We start from the raw sequence: 18,471 nt of genomic DNA, 5'->3' as shown, positions 1-18,471 counted from the left end.
CTCATACACTACCAGTGGAAATTCTCTACAAAGGAGAATTTAACCATATCTAGAAAAATTATACAAGTACTTAGCCTCTGACTAAGTCATCCCATTTTAAGAGTCTAGTCAAAAATAAAATTGCAGAAGTACAAAAAAACTTATGCAAAAGGGTTTTGCTTAACAGTACTGTTTTTAATAACAAAAATAAAAGCGAAACAAAAAAATACTGAAAACAACCCAAACGTCCATCAAATAGGAATGGATGAATAAACTCTGATTATTCAAAACTAGTTGTACTGGCATTAACATGTTTTAAGCCAAAATGAAAATGTGGCATAAGTGGTACAGAATTTAGGAAATCTCCTAAAAATGAAAGAAATACTATTCCAAGTGAAAAACTAATGGCTCCTCATCTTTCTAAAGTAAAAAACATATTTTACTTTTTTTTTTAAACCAATATGCATAGGAAAAATGGATGATTTAAATTTTATTTATTTTCTTTTTCTCCAGCTTCCATATTTCCCCAAATAAGTACGTGCTTATTCTATAATCTATAAAAAGTAATACTTAGAATCTACACCAGAGATTATAAACTTTATATACAATCAACATTCATCAATAAAGTGTCTATATCTAACTAAAAATACACAGACCATTTATTCTTTCTATCACACTAATTTAGTAGAGGTCCTTTTAACCCACCTGACATATTTTCCCTTTTCCGGCGTTGTAGTAGCACCGCCCTCTCTTTATCCAAATTCCTGCATTAAAATATTAACATGATTATCAAACTCCCTTAAATTTAGATATGAATTAGATCTGTTTTAAATGTAATAAGCTTTATAATTTCTTTAATGTTCTTGGTGAAAAACCAACAGTATAAAACATAACAGCCTTTGCCTTACAGTTTAGATATAATCTAGTACTAGCAGTAGATGCCAGGTGGATGACTCCATTTCACTCTGTGAAGAAAGTAATTTTTTACTTAGGAAACTAGCACTTTTTCCCAAATTGAATACTTAAAGCAAAATTGTCTGGAAAAAACCCATAATGTTAAAAAAAGTAATTAAAAGCATATTAAATTTCTTAAATGACAATGAATTATTTTCACTCTTGAAATAAACACTGAACATTTAACAATTAACTAAAATATGTCATTAATTTCCTCTATTTCCATGAAATCACCTATAGTAATTTTTACCCCAGCTTTTTTACTATACATAGCTGAGAAGCAAAATAACAAATTATTCTTAAATGAAAGAATAAGGGCTCTAGATTAAAATGTCTACAACTCCATAACAGACTTGCCTTGATGTCTACTAGAACATGATCCAACCATCACAGATAATACTCCTGGTTATCACAATGATAAACAGATATCTCTCAACTGACAGTTTAATCAACTCTTAATGGTCAGTTTCTAATCAACTGAATTCATCAACAGATATCTATCCCATCAAAAATTATCTGGCAAAAGAATAATAACCATCATGAAGTGAAACAAAACCATACAGAAAAACTTCACTCACAATAAGAAAAATGCAAAGTATAACTACAATCAGATTTCTCATCTAATTAAACTGGCAAAAACACCAGTCTGTCAAACACTCTATGAGAGGCTTAGGAAAACAGGCATGCTTATCCATTACTGGTTGAAATTCAAACTTGTTCAGCTCCTGCAGGAGGGGTATTTGGCAATATGTGACAACAATTTTACACACACATTTACTATTTTACTGAACTATCTCACTTCTATTTATAGTAACAAGACAGGAAACAATTCAAATGTCTACCTAAAGGGGACTGGTTGAATAAACTAGAGTACATAGATAAGTGTACTGAAGTTTTATCAGTTGATCTCTATATACTACCATAAAGTGACCTTCAGTCTTTATTTATTTGTTTATTTATTTATTTATTTTATTTTTTGAGTTGGAGTCTCACTCTGTCACCCAGACTGGAGTGCATAGGTCGCTCCCGGCCACTGCTGGGCTCCGGCGATCCTTCCGCTTCAGCCTTCCGAGTCGCCAGAATTACAGGCACTCACTACCACGCCCAGCTAATTTTTTGATTTTATTGTAGAGATGAGGTCTCGCTTGCCCAGGCAGGTCTCGAACCCGTGAGCTCAGGCAATCCACTCATCTCAGCCTCCCAAAGGCATGGGATTACAGGCTGAGCCACCGAGCCCGGCTTGTTTATTTATATTTAAATCAGGATCTCACTCTGTGGCCCAGGCTGGATTGCAGTGGTACAATCATGGCTCACCACAGCCTCGACCTCTTGGGCTCAGGTGATCCTTCCGCCTCAGCCTCTCAAGTAACTTGGACTACAGGCACACGCCATCACACCCAGCTAATTTTTTTTTTAAATTATAGAGACGAGGTCTCACCAAGTTGCCCAGGCTGGTCTCTAACTCCTAGGCTCAGGTGATCCTCTCGCCTCTGCCTCCCAAAGTGCTGGGATTATAGGCATGAGCCACCATGCCCAGCTATATAGCATTCTTGAAATGACAAAATTAGAGAAATGAGTTACAGATTAATAGCTGGCAAAGTTTAGAGGTGGAAGATGAGTGTCGCCATAAAAAGCACTATGAGTGATTGTATTAGTGTCAATAACCTAGTTGTGATATTGTAGCAATACTTTTTTAAGATGTTACCACTGGGAGAAGCTAGGTGAAGGATACACAAGATCACTCTGCATTATTTCACAACTGCACGTGTATCTACGAGTAATGCAAAAAGTTTAATTTTTAAAAATCAAAAGTAAAATAAAAATAATAACCTAAACATGAACTATGTATCATTGGTATTATAACCACACAATGAAATTATTTCAAGGGACGTTAAACACAATAGCGTGACTATACAGCCCTCATGGACTATACCCTTACAGGAAAAAAGTTCTTAACCACTTTATACAAACATATTGTTGGTGCTAGTGCTGGTGTCGTTACTCCAAGACCGTTGTATTCTTGTATGGGATTTAGTAATGAGCAATTATGTGGTATTCTAATTACATTACTCTCTCTTGTTGAGAACTAGGATAAAAGGAGATACAGATACAATATAGAAATAGCTAAATAAAAACATGTATTCCTATATCTGAATTGCAATTATCAGTATTAACTCATGTATTTGTTTATTTAAACATAAATTTAAAAAAACAACCAGGCACAGCGACTCACACACGTAACCCCAGGACTTTGGGAGGCTGAGGCAAGAAGACTGCCTGAGCCCAGGGGTTTTGGTGAGACCTTGTCTCTACAATAAATCAAAAAATTAGCTGGGCATGGTGGCACACGTCTGTAGTAACAGCTACTTGAGAGGTTGAGGCAAAAGGATTCCCTGAGCCCACGAGGTCAAGGCTGCGGCAGCCATGAGTGTGCCACAGCACTCCAGCCTAGGTGACAATGAGACTCCAACTCAAACAAAAACAAAAAAACAGACGAAACATACTTCCCAGCTTTGCCTACTAAAAAGACTAGTATCAATTACCAATCTAGTAGGAAGGAGCACGAACTAGCTTGCTAATTTTGGTCTTGAAAGCCAATTCAAACTTTTGGGGCACAAAAGTTTAAGCTAAGCCTGAGATATCTTGTGATACCAGACATTAAAGAAGCTATCAAGTACCACTAGGGTTCTGTCAAAAGGAGAACTGGCTTGAAGAGGTTCCCACTGACCAAAAATGGAATAAAATTTAAGAATCAGTAAGAATAACTACAACAGACTGACATTTATTTATTTATTTATTTATTTAGAGTTGGAATTTCACTCTGTCAGCCAGGCTGGAATGTACTGGCACACTCACAGCCACTGCAGCCTCAACCTGCTAGGCTCAGGTGATCCTTCTGCTTCAGCCTGCCAAGTAGCTTGAACTACAGGCATGCATTACCACACCCAGCTAATTTTTTGATTTAGTGTAGAGACAAGGTCTTGGCATGTTGCCCAGGGTGGTCTCAAACCCATGGGCACAGACAATTCTCTCACCTTTGCCTCCCAAAGTGCTGGGATTACAGACGTGAGCCACCACGTCCAGCTAGACTGGCATTTATTATGTTTAAGTCCATGAGTTCATAATGATACTTTAAATTTTTTATTTATTCTGAAAACTGGTAAATAAAGGCTAAGAATCAACAAGCATGTATTTTGTCTTTCTTCGCTGAAATACACCTTAAGAGAACCGAAATATTAATATGGGAAAGTTTGTTTCTACAGACATAATCCAGCTAATAAGTAATCAACAATAGAATTAACATATCACTAATTCGCAATCCCTAATAAATTAGTAAACCTAAGAATTATCATTGGTTCCCATCATAGAAACAACCAGACATCATGTGCTATCTGGGAAGAACACAGTCTATGAAAAGTCTTACAGAAAAAAAATTGAACCTAAAGTTGATCAAGTCTATAGACATAAATGTCTTTTTACAGAAATACAGAAGACAGAGAAACTTGTGAAATCATAAGAATGCAGCTGGCAAAACTCATAAGGACAAACAAATTTGAGTTCCTTAAACAAGCACATTGAAAAGGTAACTAGGGATGGTGGGGTGAAAGTAGATTGAGATTTCTAGAGGTGTGTATCAACCAATCAATATTTTAACACTGGCTGAATGAACTAGAGATTTTGTCACATGTAAACTATGGTTTTCTGGTTATTTTTTTTAAAAATTCTTTTACGAATATATACTTAAATACATATATATTGAAATACACATGGATATAATATGATATCTGAGATTTGCCTTGAAGTTGCATGTAAAAGAGAAGAAATAAATGACAGTACAGATTTTAAAAGAATGCTAATAACTGCTGAAGCAGGGTAGTGGAAATATGTGAGTTTATTATATTATTTTACTTTTTACCTAAGTCTGAAATGTCAGCAATAAGAGATTTAAAATACAAAAAGAAATGGGGAAAAAATTGCAAACAGGAAAAATGATAAACCTACCAAATTCTGTAACTCAAGGAGTGTTCTTCTAGCAATTCTTTAGTATAGTACACTCTAATGAAAAAGATGCTATCACTTAGAAACTATGCTATTATTTTATACATCATTAATATACACTAGTTGTGCTTCAGATCATAACAATCTTTCCCTTTTTATATCATTAATAATGTAAAAACCCTACAAAGTAAACTACAACAATGGAAAGATTCTCCTGATTTTGGAGATGTTAAAATACAAAAATAATAATGAACATAAAAAGTGGAAAAGTGCATTTTAGAATTCATGAAATATAGTGATACATTCATTCTCTTCTTTTTAAAAAAAAGACATTGGGTTTCAGTTCTATCATCCAGGTTGGAGTGTAGTGGCATGATCATAGCTCACTGCAGCCTTGAACCCCTAGGCACAAGCAATCCTCCCACCTCAGCCTTCCACCAAGTAGCTGGGACTACAGGTAGGTGCCACCACACCTGGCTTTGAATCATTAACCTAGAACTCATAAGTAAATTTACAATAAGTATTACCACAGTAAAATTACTGGCAATTTTATAAATATGTACAACTTACCTAGGTTGACAACGTTCACATAGATATGTATCAGGAATATGTTGCCTGTCAATCCCCATACAGTCAATATGTTGCCAAACACTTAAAAAAGAAAAAAAAAAGGAACATATGTATTATTATTAAAACCAACTTTAAATTAAGATTTGATATTTAATAAACACCTACTGTGAGTTCAGCACTGTAAAAGGTACTGTGAGGAATTCACAGAAATGAGTCCTCAGGGAGATAAAATTTTGAGATGTAAAAACAAGAGGACACATATAGGATACATAAAATGCATTTCTAAAGCAAATATACTTTTAATATTAAAAGGTATAATTTATTATATAAAATTATTAGAAATCACAAAGTGAAGATGTGCACACTACTGCAAAATAATAGACTTAAAAATAACTTCGTTTGGGAAACAGGAAGACATCACTGTAACATGTATCAATTATCATTTATCAGAAATGAAAAGAAGGTGGCTACAAGGTAGTCTATAATAGGAAGAGGAATATTCACTTTGAGAAATACAGGGGGGTAAAATTGGACTACTGAAGTGCAGTTAGATTATACAGGACTTTGAATGCCTGTATCTGTATGTGTGTAGACTTCCTCTGTCAACAGGTAACAATTAGAAGTGCTTTGGTGGCATACAGTATTAATTCAAAAAGCCTAAGACACTAGATGCAGAAAGACTAACTAAAGAGGGTTTTCTCCAACATTCCAGCCTTGAGTTAAAGAAAAGGAGGTTAAAGAATTCAAGAAGCATTCCATGAGGACAGAGATTAAACCTAATTACTTTTAATGGGATACATGGACCAGCATGAGGCAAACTTCTCAATTTGTTACTATCATATTTTATTGCCAAGACTTTAATTTGTCTAAAGCTGATATTTACGTCTTATTTCAAAAAGTCTTAGCATTTCTTTACTTAATAACTAGTCACTTCTAATATATAACTACAGTAGTCTCCTCATATCCACGGTTTTGCTTTTTATGGTTTCTTTTCCCTGTGGTCAACTGTAGTCTGAAAATATTAAGATATTCTGAGAGAAAAGGAGAGAGACAGACAGATCACAATCATATAACAACTTGTATTACAGTATATTGTTATAATTGTTCTATTGTATTAGTAGTTATTGTTAGCTCTTACTGTGTCTGATTTATAAATTAAACTTTATCACAGGCATCTATGTATAGGAAAAACATAGTACTGTATATATAGAGCTCAGTACTATCCAAAGTTTCAAGCATCCACTGAGGGTCTTGGAACATATACCCCATGGATACAGGGGACTGCTGTATTAAACTAACTGCAATTGTGTTGTTCTTGTGTTGTTTCTCTGCTATTGTATTGCTCATGTAGACAATACAAGAAAAAGCTACAAAATGAATAAATAAACAGAGCTGTAGATGTCAGACTTGAAAGAGATGAGTATGAGCAGTAGAAATATGAAAAAACAAAAAGGCAACATAAAATAAGAATAGAAGAAAAAAGGTTAAGCCTTGCAATATACTACAGGCTGAGCAATAGAAAAAATAGAATAACAAAAATTAATTAACGAAAGGCACTTGCTGAGAAACAAATAACCTGAATAATCCAAAAACTTTCAATTGGTCCTTCAAGAATTTATAGATGGATATTAAACCAAGGGCAATTTCACTATTCTCTAATAGAGATAACTGTATTTATATAGAGATCACTGCAATTAATTAAAAAGAAAAACACTGCTAAGATTGTGCATTAAAATTAAAAGATTGCCAAATGATATGTAATTGATCACACTAGACAAGATCAGCTAAGAGAAAGTTTTTTTATATGGCTATAATATGATACAACATTTTCTATCAAGAGGAAAGCAAGATATCTCTGAAGTTATTTTGTAGGTTTTGTTTTATGTTTTTTTTGGAGAGATAGGTTCTCACTATGTTACCCAGGCCAGAGTGCACTGGCACAATTATAGCTCACTGCAACCTTGACCTCCTGGGCTAAAGCAATTCTCCTACCTCAGTCTTCTGAGTAGCTGGGGCTATAGGCACGCGCCACCATGCCTGGCTAAATTATTATTATTATTTTTTTGTATTTCTTGTAGAGACAGACTCTCAAACGTCTAGGCTCAAGAGATTCTCCTGCCTTGGCCTCCCAAAGTGCTGGGATTACAAGCATGAGTCATCATTCTTGGTCATTTTTTAGGTTTTAAAGGTACCTCCTGAATAAATTTACTAAAGTCATTATTCATAGTAATTTGTATCACATGCAATGAAAATTTATTTTTAAATTTGTAAAGGTACCATAATTTTTTTTTTTAATTATAGAGACAAGGTCTCACCAAGTTGCCCAGGCTGGTCTCGAACCTCCAGGCTCAGGGCAATCCTCTAGCCTCAGCCTCCTAAAGTGCTGGGATTATAGGCTGAGCCACCACACCCGGCCTAATTTATTATTAAAATAAATTTAAAGTATTAATATTTTACCTTTCTATAAAAAATATTAAAATTTACATTCCACATAACACTTTAATTTCCCACTTTTAGGAAGAAGTAAATGAACTTTTTGAAATATAATCCTAGCTGTATGTTTATGTCAATAATACCCAACTCTTAATCATCCAATTTAATAAATAGGAAGAATATTACAAATAATGCAAAGTAATTTGTATTTGGCTCTAAGATACATTTTTATTTTCACATTCTAATATGGGTATACGCCATACTACTTCAAATCAAACAATGAAGCTGCACCATAAGGACCAGACCCAGGAAATTCTGTAAAGCTACCAAATTTCTTGACTGCTACAATTCACTGCTTAAATGCTCTCTGCTCCCACCCTATGCAGGGGATAAACTCAATAACTTTCAGGCTGAAATCCTACTGTTCCCTTTCCATCCTCCCCAAATCCCTCCCACAAAACAACAACAACAACAACAACAACAACAAAAATGAAACAAAACCCCACTTTCTGTCCCAATCACACCTTCTCTAGGGGAGGAGGCCTTTCTTGGTGGTTGAACCAGGGTTGGGGGAGGGGAGACTGTGGTTCTGGCTCAAGGAGACTCCAGAGGGCTGCAAGGTTCAAGTCAAAAGGAGGTGAGAGAGTCAGGTCAAACAAACATCAGTCAAAATGGTTAATTCCCCCAAACTGGAAAAATCACACTTGACTACACAGGACAAATTATTCCAAAAGAAATACAAAGGGCTCGATTCTCCTTTCATTTCTACCTTGTCTTCTACTATATGTACTTGTTTAACTACTGAATTAAGTGAAAAGAGAGATGTGATCCTATATAAATAAAGTTCAGAAATGATTTTCTATTACTCAGTTAACAATAGAGATTGCTAATAAACTTTGTCCGCATAGGTGCTTTTTCTAGAATTGCATCAATAGTAGTAAAAATCCCATTTAAAATATTCATTCATTAATTCCTTTGAAAGTGACTTTAGTTTTCTTTTTCAACAATGATAATCCAAGGTTAGTAGCATTCAAGAAAAATAAACTAATGGTGTAAAATATTTTACCTGCATTTGTCACAACAGATCATGTATCCATCATCATGTGTAAAACCACATATGCACCTGGTTACATCAGTACCATAACTTCCATCCTCAGATGTGCTGATTGTAGTAGCACTGGAAGTTTCATCAAAATTAGGAGTGGTAAATATGCCTACTTCATTTTTGCTAATAAGAACTGATGGAGGAGGGGAGGCCGGAGGTGTTGGAGGAGGACGAGCACCATAATTATGGTCCTGGATAATTGAACACAAATATAGCACAATATTACTTAATTTCAACAGTGATATGAACCAATCAACTTAAATAAACCAAGCAACTTAATTGGAATACTCAGGAGATAAAATTGGTTCTTTCTTCCAACAACTTGGTAAAACTAGAAAATAAATCTCAGTTATAAGTGACTTTATCTATCTACAAGGTGAGGACGGTCACTTTCACATCCAAACCTCGTTCCCTCCCCACCAAATCAGAAGATATTTTCATAGATCCATGGTCACACAGCTCCACCTTCAAGATCAAAGTAGGTGCAACATGTGAGAAAAGAGGTTTAAAAAAAAAAACTCTCAGAAATATGGAGGCTAAAGAGTAACAACAAAGACATATTATCACTATAATGTATATAATGTGGGAATTTTTAAAAACTGATCATTTTTATTCTGGTCCAAGTAGTAAAAATCTCTCCATTCTACTGCCATAATAGCATGAATTTGTCCAGTTCTGTTACCACATTTGAATTGAAACCCTGCCTCTTACTTGCTATATAATATTGAATAAGTTATGTTAGATAAGCTTTCATTTTCTCAGCTATGAAACAAACATGAAACTACATCTGTCTATCTCATGAGGCTGTTTTGAGGATTAAATGAGATAATGTATGTCTGACACATAACAAGCATTTAAATAGTAGTTATATAACTTCCTATATAATTCAAAATTAACAGTAGATAATAAAACACAATTTCACCTACTTTCTTTTTATAAAGAAATACAACATTAAATTACTAACAACACAAATTGCAAAATAATAATAAGAAAATTCTAGGGAGTTTATTTCTCTTATGGAATTTTAATACCTTAAATATGGTTAGATTAATGAAAAATTAAACACCGAACTATTTAGATACTATGAAAACTACGCTTTTTAAATGTGCAGTTTTAAGCACAATACCACACACATGTACTTCAACCTCTAAATTTAAAAAATATTCCTCCAGAGAAATGTTTAACACTTACCGCATAGGGCAAACCAATGTAACTGTGTGAATGATGAGAGCTGCTGGTATATAACTGGTGGGGATAACTGTTGGATTTCTCAACTACCACAGGGCTAGCTTCTACGGATTCTGGTCTGGGGGGAAAAAAGTTGCATCAAAGAGAATTCCATTCTTTTTTTTTCCTTTTAATCAACTTAAAATGATAAGTACTTATACTAAAATATTAGATATACAAATACAATTGCTATTTGTAGTAGGTAGCATACTGGAGACAAGATATATCCCATCTAAATTCTCTGTCACAACAAAATTTGTTTAATTAAGGAAAATAAATGTCCCTCTCCAAGTTCAAATATAGTTTCCTGCTCTATCATAGAAAAAAATTACTGGAGACCAAATGTTATTTAATATATCCAGGAGTACTGGGAACACTAAGCCCAGGGGTGCAGAAAAGTGGTGGAAATATAATTTAAGCAGGACACACTGGACTTTGACTTGATCGTCAAGTATGAATTTCAATGTTCAAAACTATGTATATGTTGAATTTGCCCAAATACAACAGAAACTTGGAAACATTAGTAAAGTTAGGAAACAGAAAATCTCACAATGAGCCAGGATTTATACCTAGAAAACATAAACAGCAGCCTGTAAGTTCAGTAATTAAGGTCTGGTAATGGTTAAGCGATGGTGACTGACCAACTGATACAACAGTTTGGCCAGCTGGGCGTGATCATGCCTGTAATCCCAGCTCTTTGGGTGGCAGAGGCAAAAGGATTGCCTGAGCCCAAGGATTTGAGATCAGCCTGGCAACTTGGCAAGACCTCATCTCTACAATAAATCAAAAAATCAGCCAGCCATAGTGGCGCACACCTGTAGTTCCAGCTACTTGGAAGGCTGAGGAAGAAGGATCACCTGGGCCCAGCAGGTCGAGGATGTGGTGGCGTGAGCATGCCACTGCACTCCAGCCTGGGTGACAAAGTGAGACTCCTACTCAAAAACAAAACAAAAAAACCCCAGTTTGTCCACTATTGTTGACTTGTAAGTTCTCTGGCCTAGCATTTTATATACATCACTTGCCCAATTTCTTTACTCACACCAATCCTCCTGAGCACTACTCTAGCTAATTACTATAGATTAATGAGATAGTGAACCTATATCTGAGGTAATTCACACTGAAATCAATCTCTCCCTTGCACATACAAAATAACATATGTTTATGTGTTTTACAATATGTTTTACAATACTATAGCCACCACTTGAAATGAATCTTTTTTTATGACAATCCTTATTCTACCTCCTATTCAAAACTTTCCCTTATATCTTAGTACTATTTGCACTATTAATGGCTTAAGAATTCTTGACCAAGCATGGTGGCTCAAATCTGTAATAACAGTTTGGAAAGCCAAGATGTGAAAACTGCTTGAAGCCAAGAGTTTAAGACCAGCCTGGGCAACACAGTAAGACCTTGTCTTTACAAAAAAAATTTAAAAATTATTCAGGCATGGTGGCAACACCCTTGTAGTTCCAGCTACTCAGAGACTGAGGAAGGAGGATTACTTGAGCTCAGGGGTTCAAGGATGCTATGATCGACGCTGCACTCCAGCCTGGGTGACAAAGCAAAACTCTGTCTCAAGAAAAAAAAGAATTCTTAATGGTTATACTCTAATTGGTCATAAGACTGGCAGCATAAGATTTTTATAGTCAATTGCTTCTTAATATACTTCACAAAGTCTCTATTTAGCTCTAACTGGTTGCTGCTTTGAGCCCAGTGTGCCAGAATCAGCAAAACGAGGAGCCACAAACTGAGGTTATTAAATGGTTCTACAGGAGATTACAAGAGTCTTCAACATGTTCTGAATACAGTCATGTTTTGCTTAATGATTAGGATACATTCCAAGAAATGCATCATTAGGTGATTTCACTGTTGTGTGAACATCATAGAGTGTATGTATACAAAACTTGATGGTATAGCCTACTGCACAACTAGGCTATATGGAATAGCTATTTTTCCTAGGCTATAAACTTGTAACACATTAAGAGGTGTGGGCAAAACTTTGATATTCTGGAGTAGTTAGTGATAAGGAATGAAAGAAAACCTTCAGAGTAAATGCAGATTAAGTTCAAGCATGTAAATCAGTCACAAGTGCTTTGAAGAATTTTTTTTTTTTAGTTGGAGTCTCACTCTGTTGCACAGGTCACCCTAGCAGTGTGCAGTGGCACACTCACAGCCACCCTAGCATCGACCTGCTGGGCTCCGGCGATCCTTCTGCCTCAGCCTTCCAAGTAGCCGGAAATACAGGCACGTGCTACCATGCCCGGCTAATTTTTGATTCATTGTAGAGACCAGGTCTCGCCAAGTTGCCCAGATTGGTCTCAAACCCCCAGACTCAGGCAATCCACTCACTTCAGCCTCTGAAAGTACTGGGATTATAGGCTGAGCCACTGAGCCCAGCTGCATAATTTCTTGAATCAAATTAAAGCTGCAGCACTGATGAGTTGAAATGTGGGGCTGCACAATTAAGAATTCTAGGCCAGGCACATAGCTTGTGCCCTGGTACTTTGGGAAGCCAAGGCGGGAGGATTGCTTGAGCCCACAGTTGCTTGAGCCTGGGCAACATAGCAAGACCTTGTTTCTATAAAAAATATATAAATAAAGTAGCTGGGCACATGGTGGTGCGAGTCTCTAGTCCTAGTTACTCATGAGGCTAAGGCAGAAGGATCACCTGAGTCCAGAAAATTGAGGCTGTAGTAAGCTGTGATCGTGCCCCTAACACTCCACTGCACTCTCACTCTGGGTAACAGAGTGAGACTCTAACTCAAAAGGGAAAAGACAAAGAATTATCAATATCACCACATTTAATGTCCGCACAGGCATGTTCCCTATCCACAGGGAATATATTCCAAGACCCTCAGTGGATGCTGGACATCGTGGGTAGTACTGAATCCAATTGCTGTCAATCAGGACATGTTTCTGTTCATGTCTTCCACTCACAAATTTAATGCCTTTTCTATCTTAACTAAGCACTTAGCACGCACTATGGTAGCAACTTTTGTAGTTTGAGGTGCAAAAGCAAAACTAGCATAGATATCTTTTTCCTTCTTCACAAATGCACCGACAGAAGATTCCTTCTTATTATAGATCTCAGCAACTTCAGAATATAATTTTTCTCTAATAAAGACGGTAAGTCAAGAACTTTCACTTTTTCATTTAAAAGAAGCACTTTACAGCTATTCTTTGGCACATCCAAATTGCCAGCATCACTACTCTTGAGCTTTGAGGTCATTATGAAATAAAAGGTTACCTGAACCCAAGCTCTGTGATGACACAATAGTCAATCTGATAACCAAGATGGCTAAGTGACCAATACGTAGGTCGTGTATAAGCATGGATATGCTGGACAAAGGGATGATTTCACAGTCTGGACAGGAAGGCGTGGGATTTCATCATGCTACTAAGAATGGCACACAACTCAAAACTTATAATTGTGTATTTTTGGAACTTTCCACTTAATATTTTCAAACTTTGGCTGATCATGGGCAAACTTCAGCAAGTAAAATCATGGCTAAAGGAAGACTACTATAATTACTAAAAATAATTTTGAAAGGATGATCATGATTGTCAAAAATACAAAAAAGAAAAACTGGTTGACCTATTTTAAGGATTTTCCCAAAATGTACGACATAAGTAAAATAAAAATAATATAATAAAATACAAATAGAAAAAGAAAAACCTTTTTTAAGAAAAAGATAACATATCACTAGAATTTTTTTTTTCAGTTGGAGTCTCACTCTGTCGCCTAGGCTGGAGTACAGTGGCACGCTCACAGCTGCCGCTGCCTCAACCTGCTGGGCTCAGGTGATCCTTCCACCTCAGCCTTCCAAAATGCTGGAACTGTAGGTATACGCAACTATGCCTAGTTAACTTTTTGATTTATTGTAGAGACAAGGTCTCCCCAAGTTGCCCAGGCTGGTCTCGAACCTTTGGGCGCCGGCAGCCCTCTCACCTCCAGCCTCCCAAAGTGCTGGGATTAAGGAATGAGTACTGTGCTCAGGGTAGAATGGTTCTTTAGAAGTCCTATGGTCCTACACACCTCAAAGCATTGCATTTCTAGAGCACAGTAAATTTAAAGACGACTTTGTGACAAATACCAAAAGTCAAACATTCCCCAATCTAGTAACTTCATTTGTGGAAATCTATCCTAAGGTAATAATTTCCACTAAAGACAGATCCACAAAATTGAGATGCTCATTTTAACACTATTCATAAAACTAGAAGTAGAAGCAAAAATCATTTCAATGTTCATTCAATAGAAAAAGATTAATTAAACCCAAGCAAACCCACTATTTAACAAAAACTTCTGTATTATGGTCTTAAGAGTTCTCCTCTAAAATCTCTGAAAATGTAAAAAAGCTTTAATAAGTTTTTAAAGGTAGGACTAAAGAGACAATGTGAGATAATAAATGTATGAGTAAGTAGCTGCTACAGGGTTGTTTAGCCAATTTGTATATATTCACATAAATACCTAGATAATATACAGGTATAACATGTATCATCAAAAAAATTTATTAGCATTGTATTTCTATAAGTAATTATCTATCAAAACATAATCTATGATGCAGGGTTCATTCTACAGAATGGGGTTTCTCTCACATAATTTTGATATGTGACTTTTCAGTTAGAGAGTGAGGCACTAAATACTAGTTTATATTCATTCATATATTGCTTTTCATATGTTCTTAAATCATTGAATGAGAAAAAGATATTCTTTTTATCTATGGGAAACATCCCAAAAGATATTCATCTCCTACTCAGAGAATTCAAAATTCAAAAACATTTCAAAATGGTAAAAAATAGCAGGTAATCAATGTATCAAAATATATTCACAATAAGGTATGGTTAAATAGCCAAAACCACCATAATTTATAGACGAACTAACTTTTTCAAAATTTGAATTTTATTTCTGGCAAGCAGAATAACTGAAATACATAAAAAGAGATTATAACATGAAACTTGGCTCTAAAACTAAAATAAGAAGTATACATTTTTATTAATAACTAAGCTAACACCTAGGAGCTGATTACTTTTAGAAGTTCCCTAACAGGCTGGGCACAGTGGCTCATGCCTGTAAACACAGCACTCTGGGAAGCAGAGGCGAGAGGACTGCCTGAACCCAGGGGTTCAAGACCTAGTCTCAAAAAAAACAAAAAAAGTTCCCTAACAGCTAAAAAAAAAAAAAAATGCAGAAGGAATAATTAAATTAGAAAAATCACCAATCTGCAATCCTTAAGAGATTATAGAGATGACAGATGCTAAAACCTTTAGGTGAAAGGTTGATGGGTGAATAAGATGATAACACCTGAACCTGTTGATCATTCTTATTACTAGAAGTTAGACAACCAAGTTTTATTTGCCTCTCCTGATGTAATGTTACACAGTCCCACTTATAAGTATCACACTGAAAAGAAAAAAAGAAAAATGAGAGGAAAGGGGGAAAAAAAGAAGATTTGAAGCTAATTATACCACTAAATTTAAATGCCAGTTTATCAGAAATATAGTAAGTAGACTATTAAATGATACCAAAAGGAAGCAATCAGACAAACCCATAATGTTAAAACTTCTATAGGCCAAATTTATCAGTTTCTTCAATACATATATGGAATAAGGTAAAACAAATTTAAAAGAAGGTTCATATTATAGGTGAAGAGAGATTCAAGAGACATTTCAATCACATACAACGTGTGAATCTTGTTTGGATCCCAGTTTGAACATATCAATTACAAAAAGACATTTCTGGAACAAGCAGGAAAACTTAAAGGTGAACTGGGTATTGTTAATTTTGTTACTAGTACTGTAGTTTTGTTTTTTCTAAAGTCCTTACCTGTTAGTGACACATACTGAATAATATATGAGTGAAATGATGTGATAATTTGCTTTAAAACACTTTAAAAAAAAAACAAAGGGACAGATGAAATAAGATTGGTAAAACTTTGAATACTGTTTGAATACTGTTGAAGCTGAGTAATGGCCACCCGAGATTATTATTCTGTTGTCCATACTGTTATATTTTGTATTTCCATACTTTAAAAAAAATTCCCCCAATTTTTAATCTTACATTTAATATCTCTATATCTTACATTTAATATCTCTATATGCACTGGGTACCAATAAGAATGGCATATTACATCCTCTCCTCCCACTCAGAAGAATCTTCTGGGTATTTCTAAGCCTGTTTGTGAATCTCTCTTAACCCTAAAATTCTTAATTTCAACACATTTTCGAGGCTTGTTTCAAGTACTCCTTAATTACCATTCTCCTGATTGCTTTGAATCATCATTATTCTATAATTACTATGACACTTATTATTAACTTATTACTTATCACGTAATATTTTGGGTGTGCTGCTAACAATTTTCTATCAAGCATTTATTATTTTCTCTCCCAAACTCTATCCTAAGTAACAAGGCATATTCTCCAGTAGAAAGAATGCCATTCAACGAATATAGTTACCTTGCTGAACTTTAGTTTCTTTATTTGTAAAGTGAGATAAGAATATTTACTTCACTTCTCCCCAGCAATATGAGTAAGGCAAATGATAAAAAGGGTGTGAAAATGCATTCCCAACTACAATGCATTACACAGTTACATAACAGTACTTATTTGTTCACAAATGCCTCTTAAATGTAGCTATAAATACCGTCTGAGACCAGGCATGGTGGCTCACGCCTATAATCTCAGCACTTTGGGAGGCCGAGGTGAGAGGATTGCCTGAGCCTACAGGTTCAAGACCAGCCTGGGCGACTTGGTGAGGCCCTCATCTCTACAATAAGTAAAAAAAAAATTAGCTGGGCATGCTGGCGCGTGCCTGTAGTTCCAGCTACTTGGAAAGTTGAGGCGGAAGGATTGCCTGAGTCCAGCAGGTAAAGGCTGCAGTAGCGGGGAGCGTGTTACTGCCCTCTAGCCTGGATGACAGAGTGAGACTCCAATGCAAAAAAACAAAACAAAACAAATTACTGTCTGAAGTTGCTTTTAAATTGTTTTTTAACTCAACTTCACAGTAATTCAAGCTTCCAATAAAGTGATTCTAAGTTCCAGTCCGGCGAGACCTATTTTAAATAAATCACTAAATTTGCAAGGCAAGAAAACACCATGATATTTAAATGATTTAATGAATATTTATTGAGCACCAAATATATACTAGACCACACAAGTCTTCATAAAGTTTGCTTTTTTTTAAGTATACTCCTGTAACTTCCAAAATTATATTACCTTCTGCCTTAAAATAGAATGGTTCTTTCATAATCCTTTTGTAAAGCAGATTTTTAAAGTGCCACAAAACCTGTATACACATTTTAAGAGATGTTATCTATGTAGTATTTTTTTTTTTTGAGTTGGAGTCTCACTCTGTCGCCCAGACTAGAGTGCAGTGGCTGCACCCGGCCACCACAGCCTCGACCTATTGGGCTCCAGCGATCCTTCCGCCTCAGCCTTCCAAGTAGCTGGAAATACAGGCACACGGTACCATGCCCGGCTAATTTTTGATTTATTGCAGAGATAAGGTCTCACCAAGTTGCCCAGGCGGATCTCGAACCCTCAGGCTCAGGCAATCACTCACCTCAGCCTCCCAAAGGCATGGGATTACAGGCTGAGCCACAGATCCCGGCGATCTATGTAGTACTTTTAGTTCGCCATAATCAGAAGTGCCCATGGTAACTACTGGGAGCACCTCTTGTAGTTGCAGAAGTCAAACGCAACTTGTGCTCATCTTTTGTTATCAGTATATATTGAGTATTACAATTTTAATAGTTTTTACTTTCTTAAAACATGCATACTTTTGGGGCACCTTTTGTATATTTCCTTAAAGTTGAGTTGAGTACATATATATGTACTTTTTTTTACATGGTACAACTAATCTGCAACATCAAGAAATGTAATTTGGAATCATAAACCTCAATTTTTTTTTTTTTTTTGAGTCAGAGTCTCCTTGTCACCCAGGCTGGAGTGCAGTGGCACGCTGCTCATGGTCACCGCAGCCTCGACCTGTTGAACTCAGGCAACCCTTCCACCTCAGCCTTCCAAGTAGCTGGAACTACAGGCATGTGCCACCACACCTAGCTTATCTTTTTTAATTTATTGTAGATATAAGGTCTCATCATGTTGCCCAGGGTGGTCTCCAAGCCGTGGGGCTCAAGCAATCCTCTTGCCTATGTATCCCAAAGTGCTGGGATTATAGGCGTGAGCCACAGCGCCCGGACAATCTA

The 18,471-nt window shown here is 35.9% G+C and overlaps 1 protein-coding gene across 1 annotated transcript in view; it reads right to left on the bottom strand.

Annotated features, from left to right (window-relative positions):
- Window positions 1-18,471, bottom strand: part of KMT2E (lysine methyltransferase 2E) — a 111,324-nt gene that overhangs the window by 42,716 nt on the left and 50,137 nt on the right. Inside the window, 4 exon segments of the mRNA XM_008071759.1 lie at window positions 685-743; window positions 5,503-5,583; window positions 9,002-9,231; window positions 10,232-10,346. Of these exon segments, the coding sequence (XP_008069950.1) occupies window positions 685-743; window positions 5,503-5,583; window positions 9,002-9,231; window positions 10,232-10,346 (485 nt within the window).

The sequence above is a fragment of the Carlito syrichta genome, unplaced genomic scaffold, assembly GCF_000164805.1.
Source record: "Carlito syrichta isolate Samal-C Ts95f unplaced genomic scaffold, Tarsius_syrichta-2.0.1 Scaffold314713, whole genome shotgun sequence".
In the NCBI taxonomy this organism is placed as follows: Eukaryota; Metazoa; Chordata; class Mammalia; order Primates; family Tarsiidae; genus Carlito; species Carlito syrichta.
The sequence above is the reverse complement of the archived record's forward strand: the minus strand, read 5'-3'. Positions and strand labels throughout refer to the sequence as shown.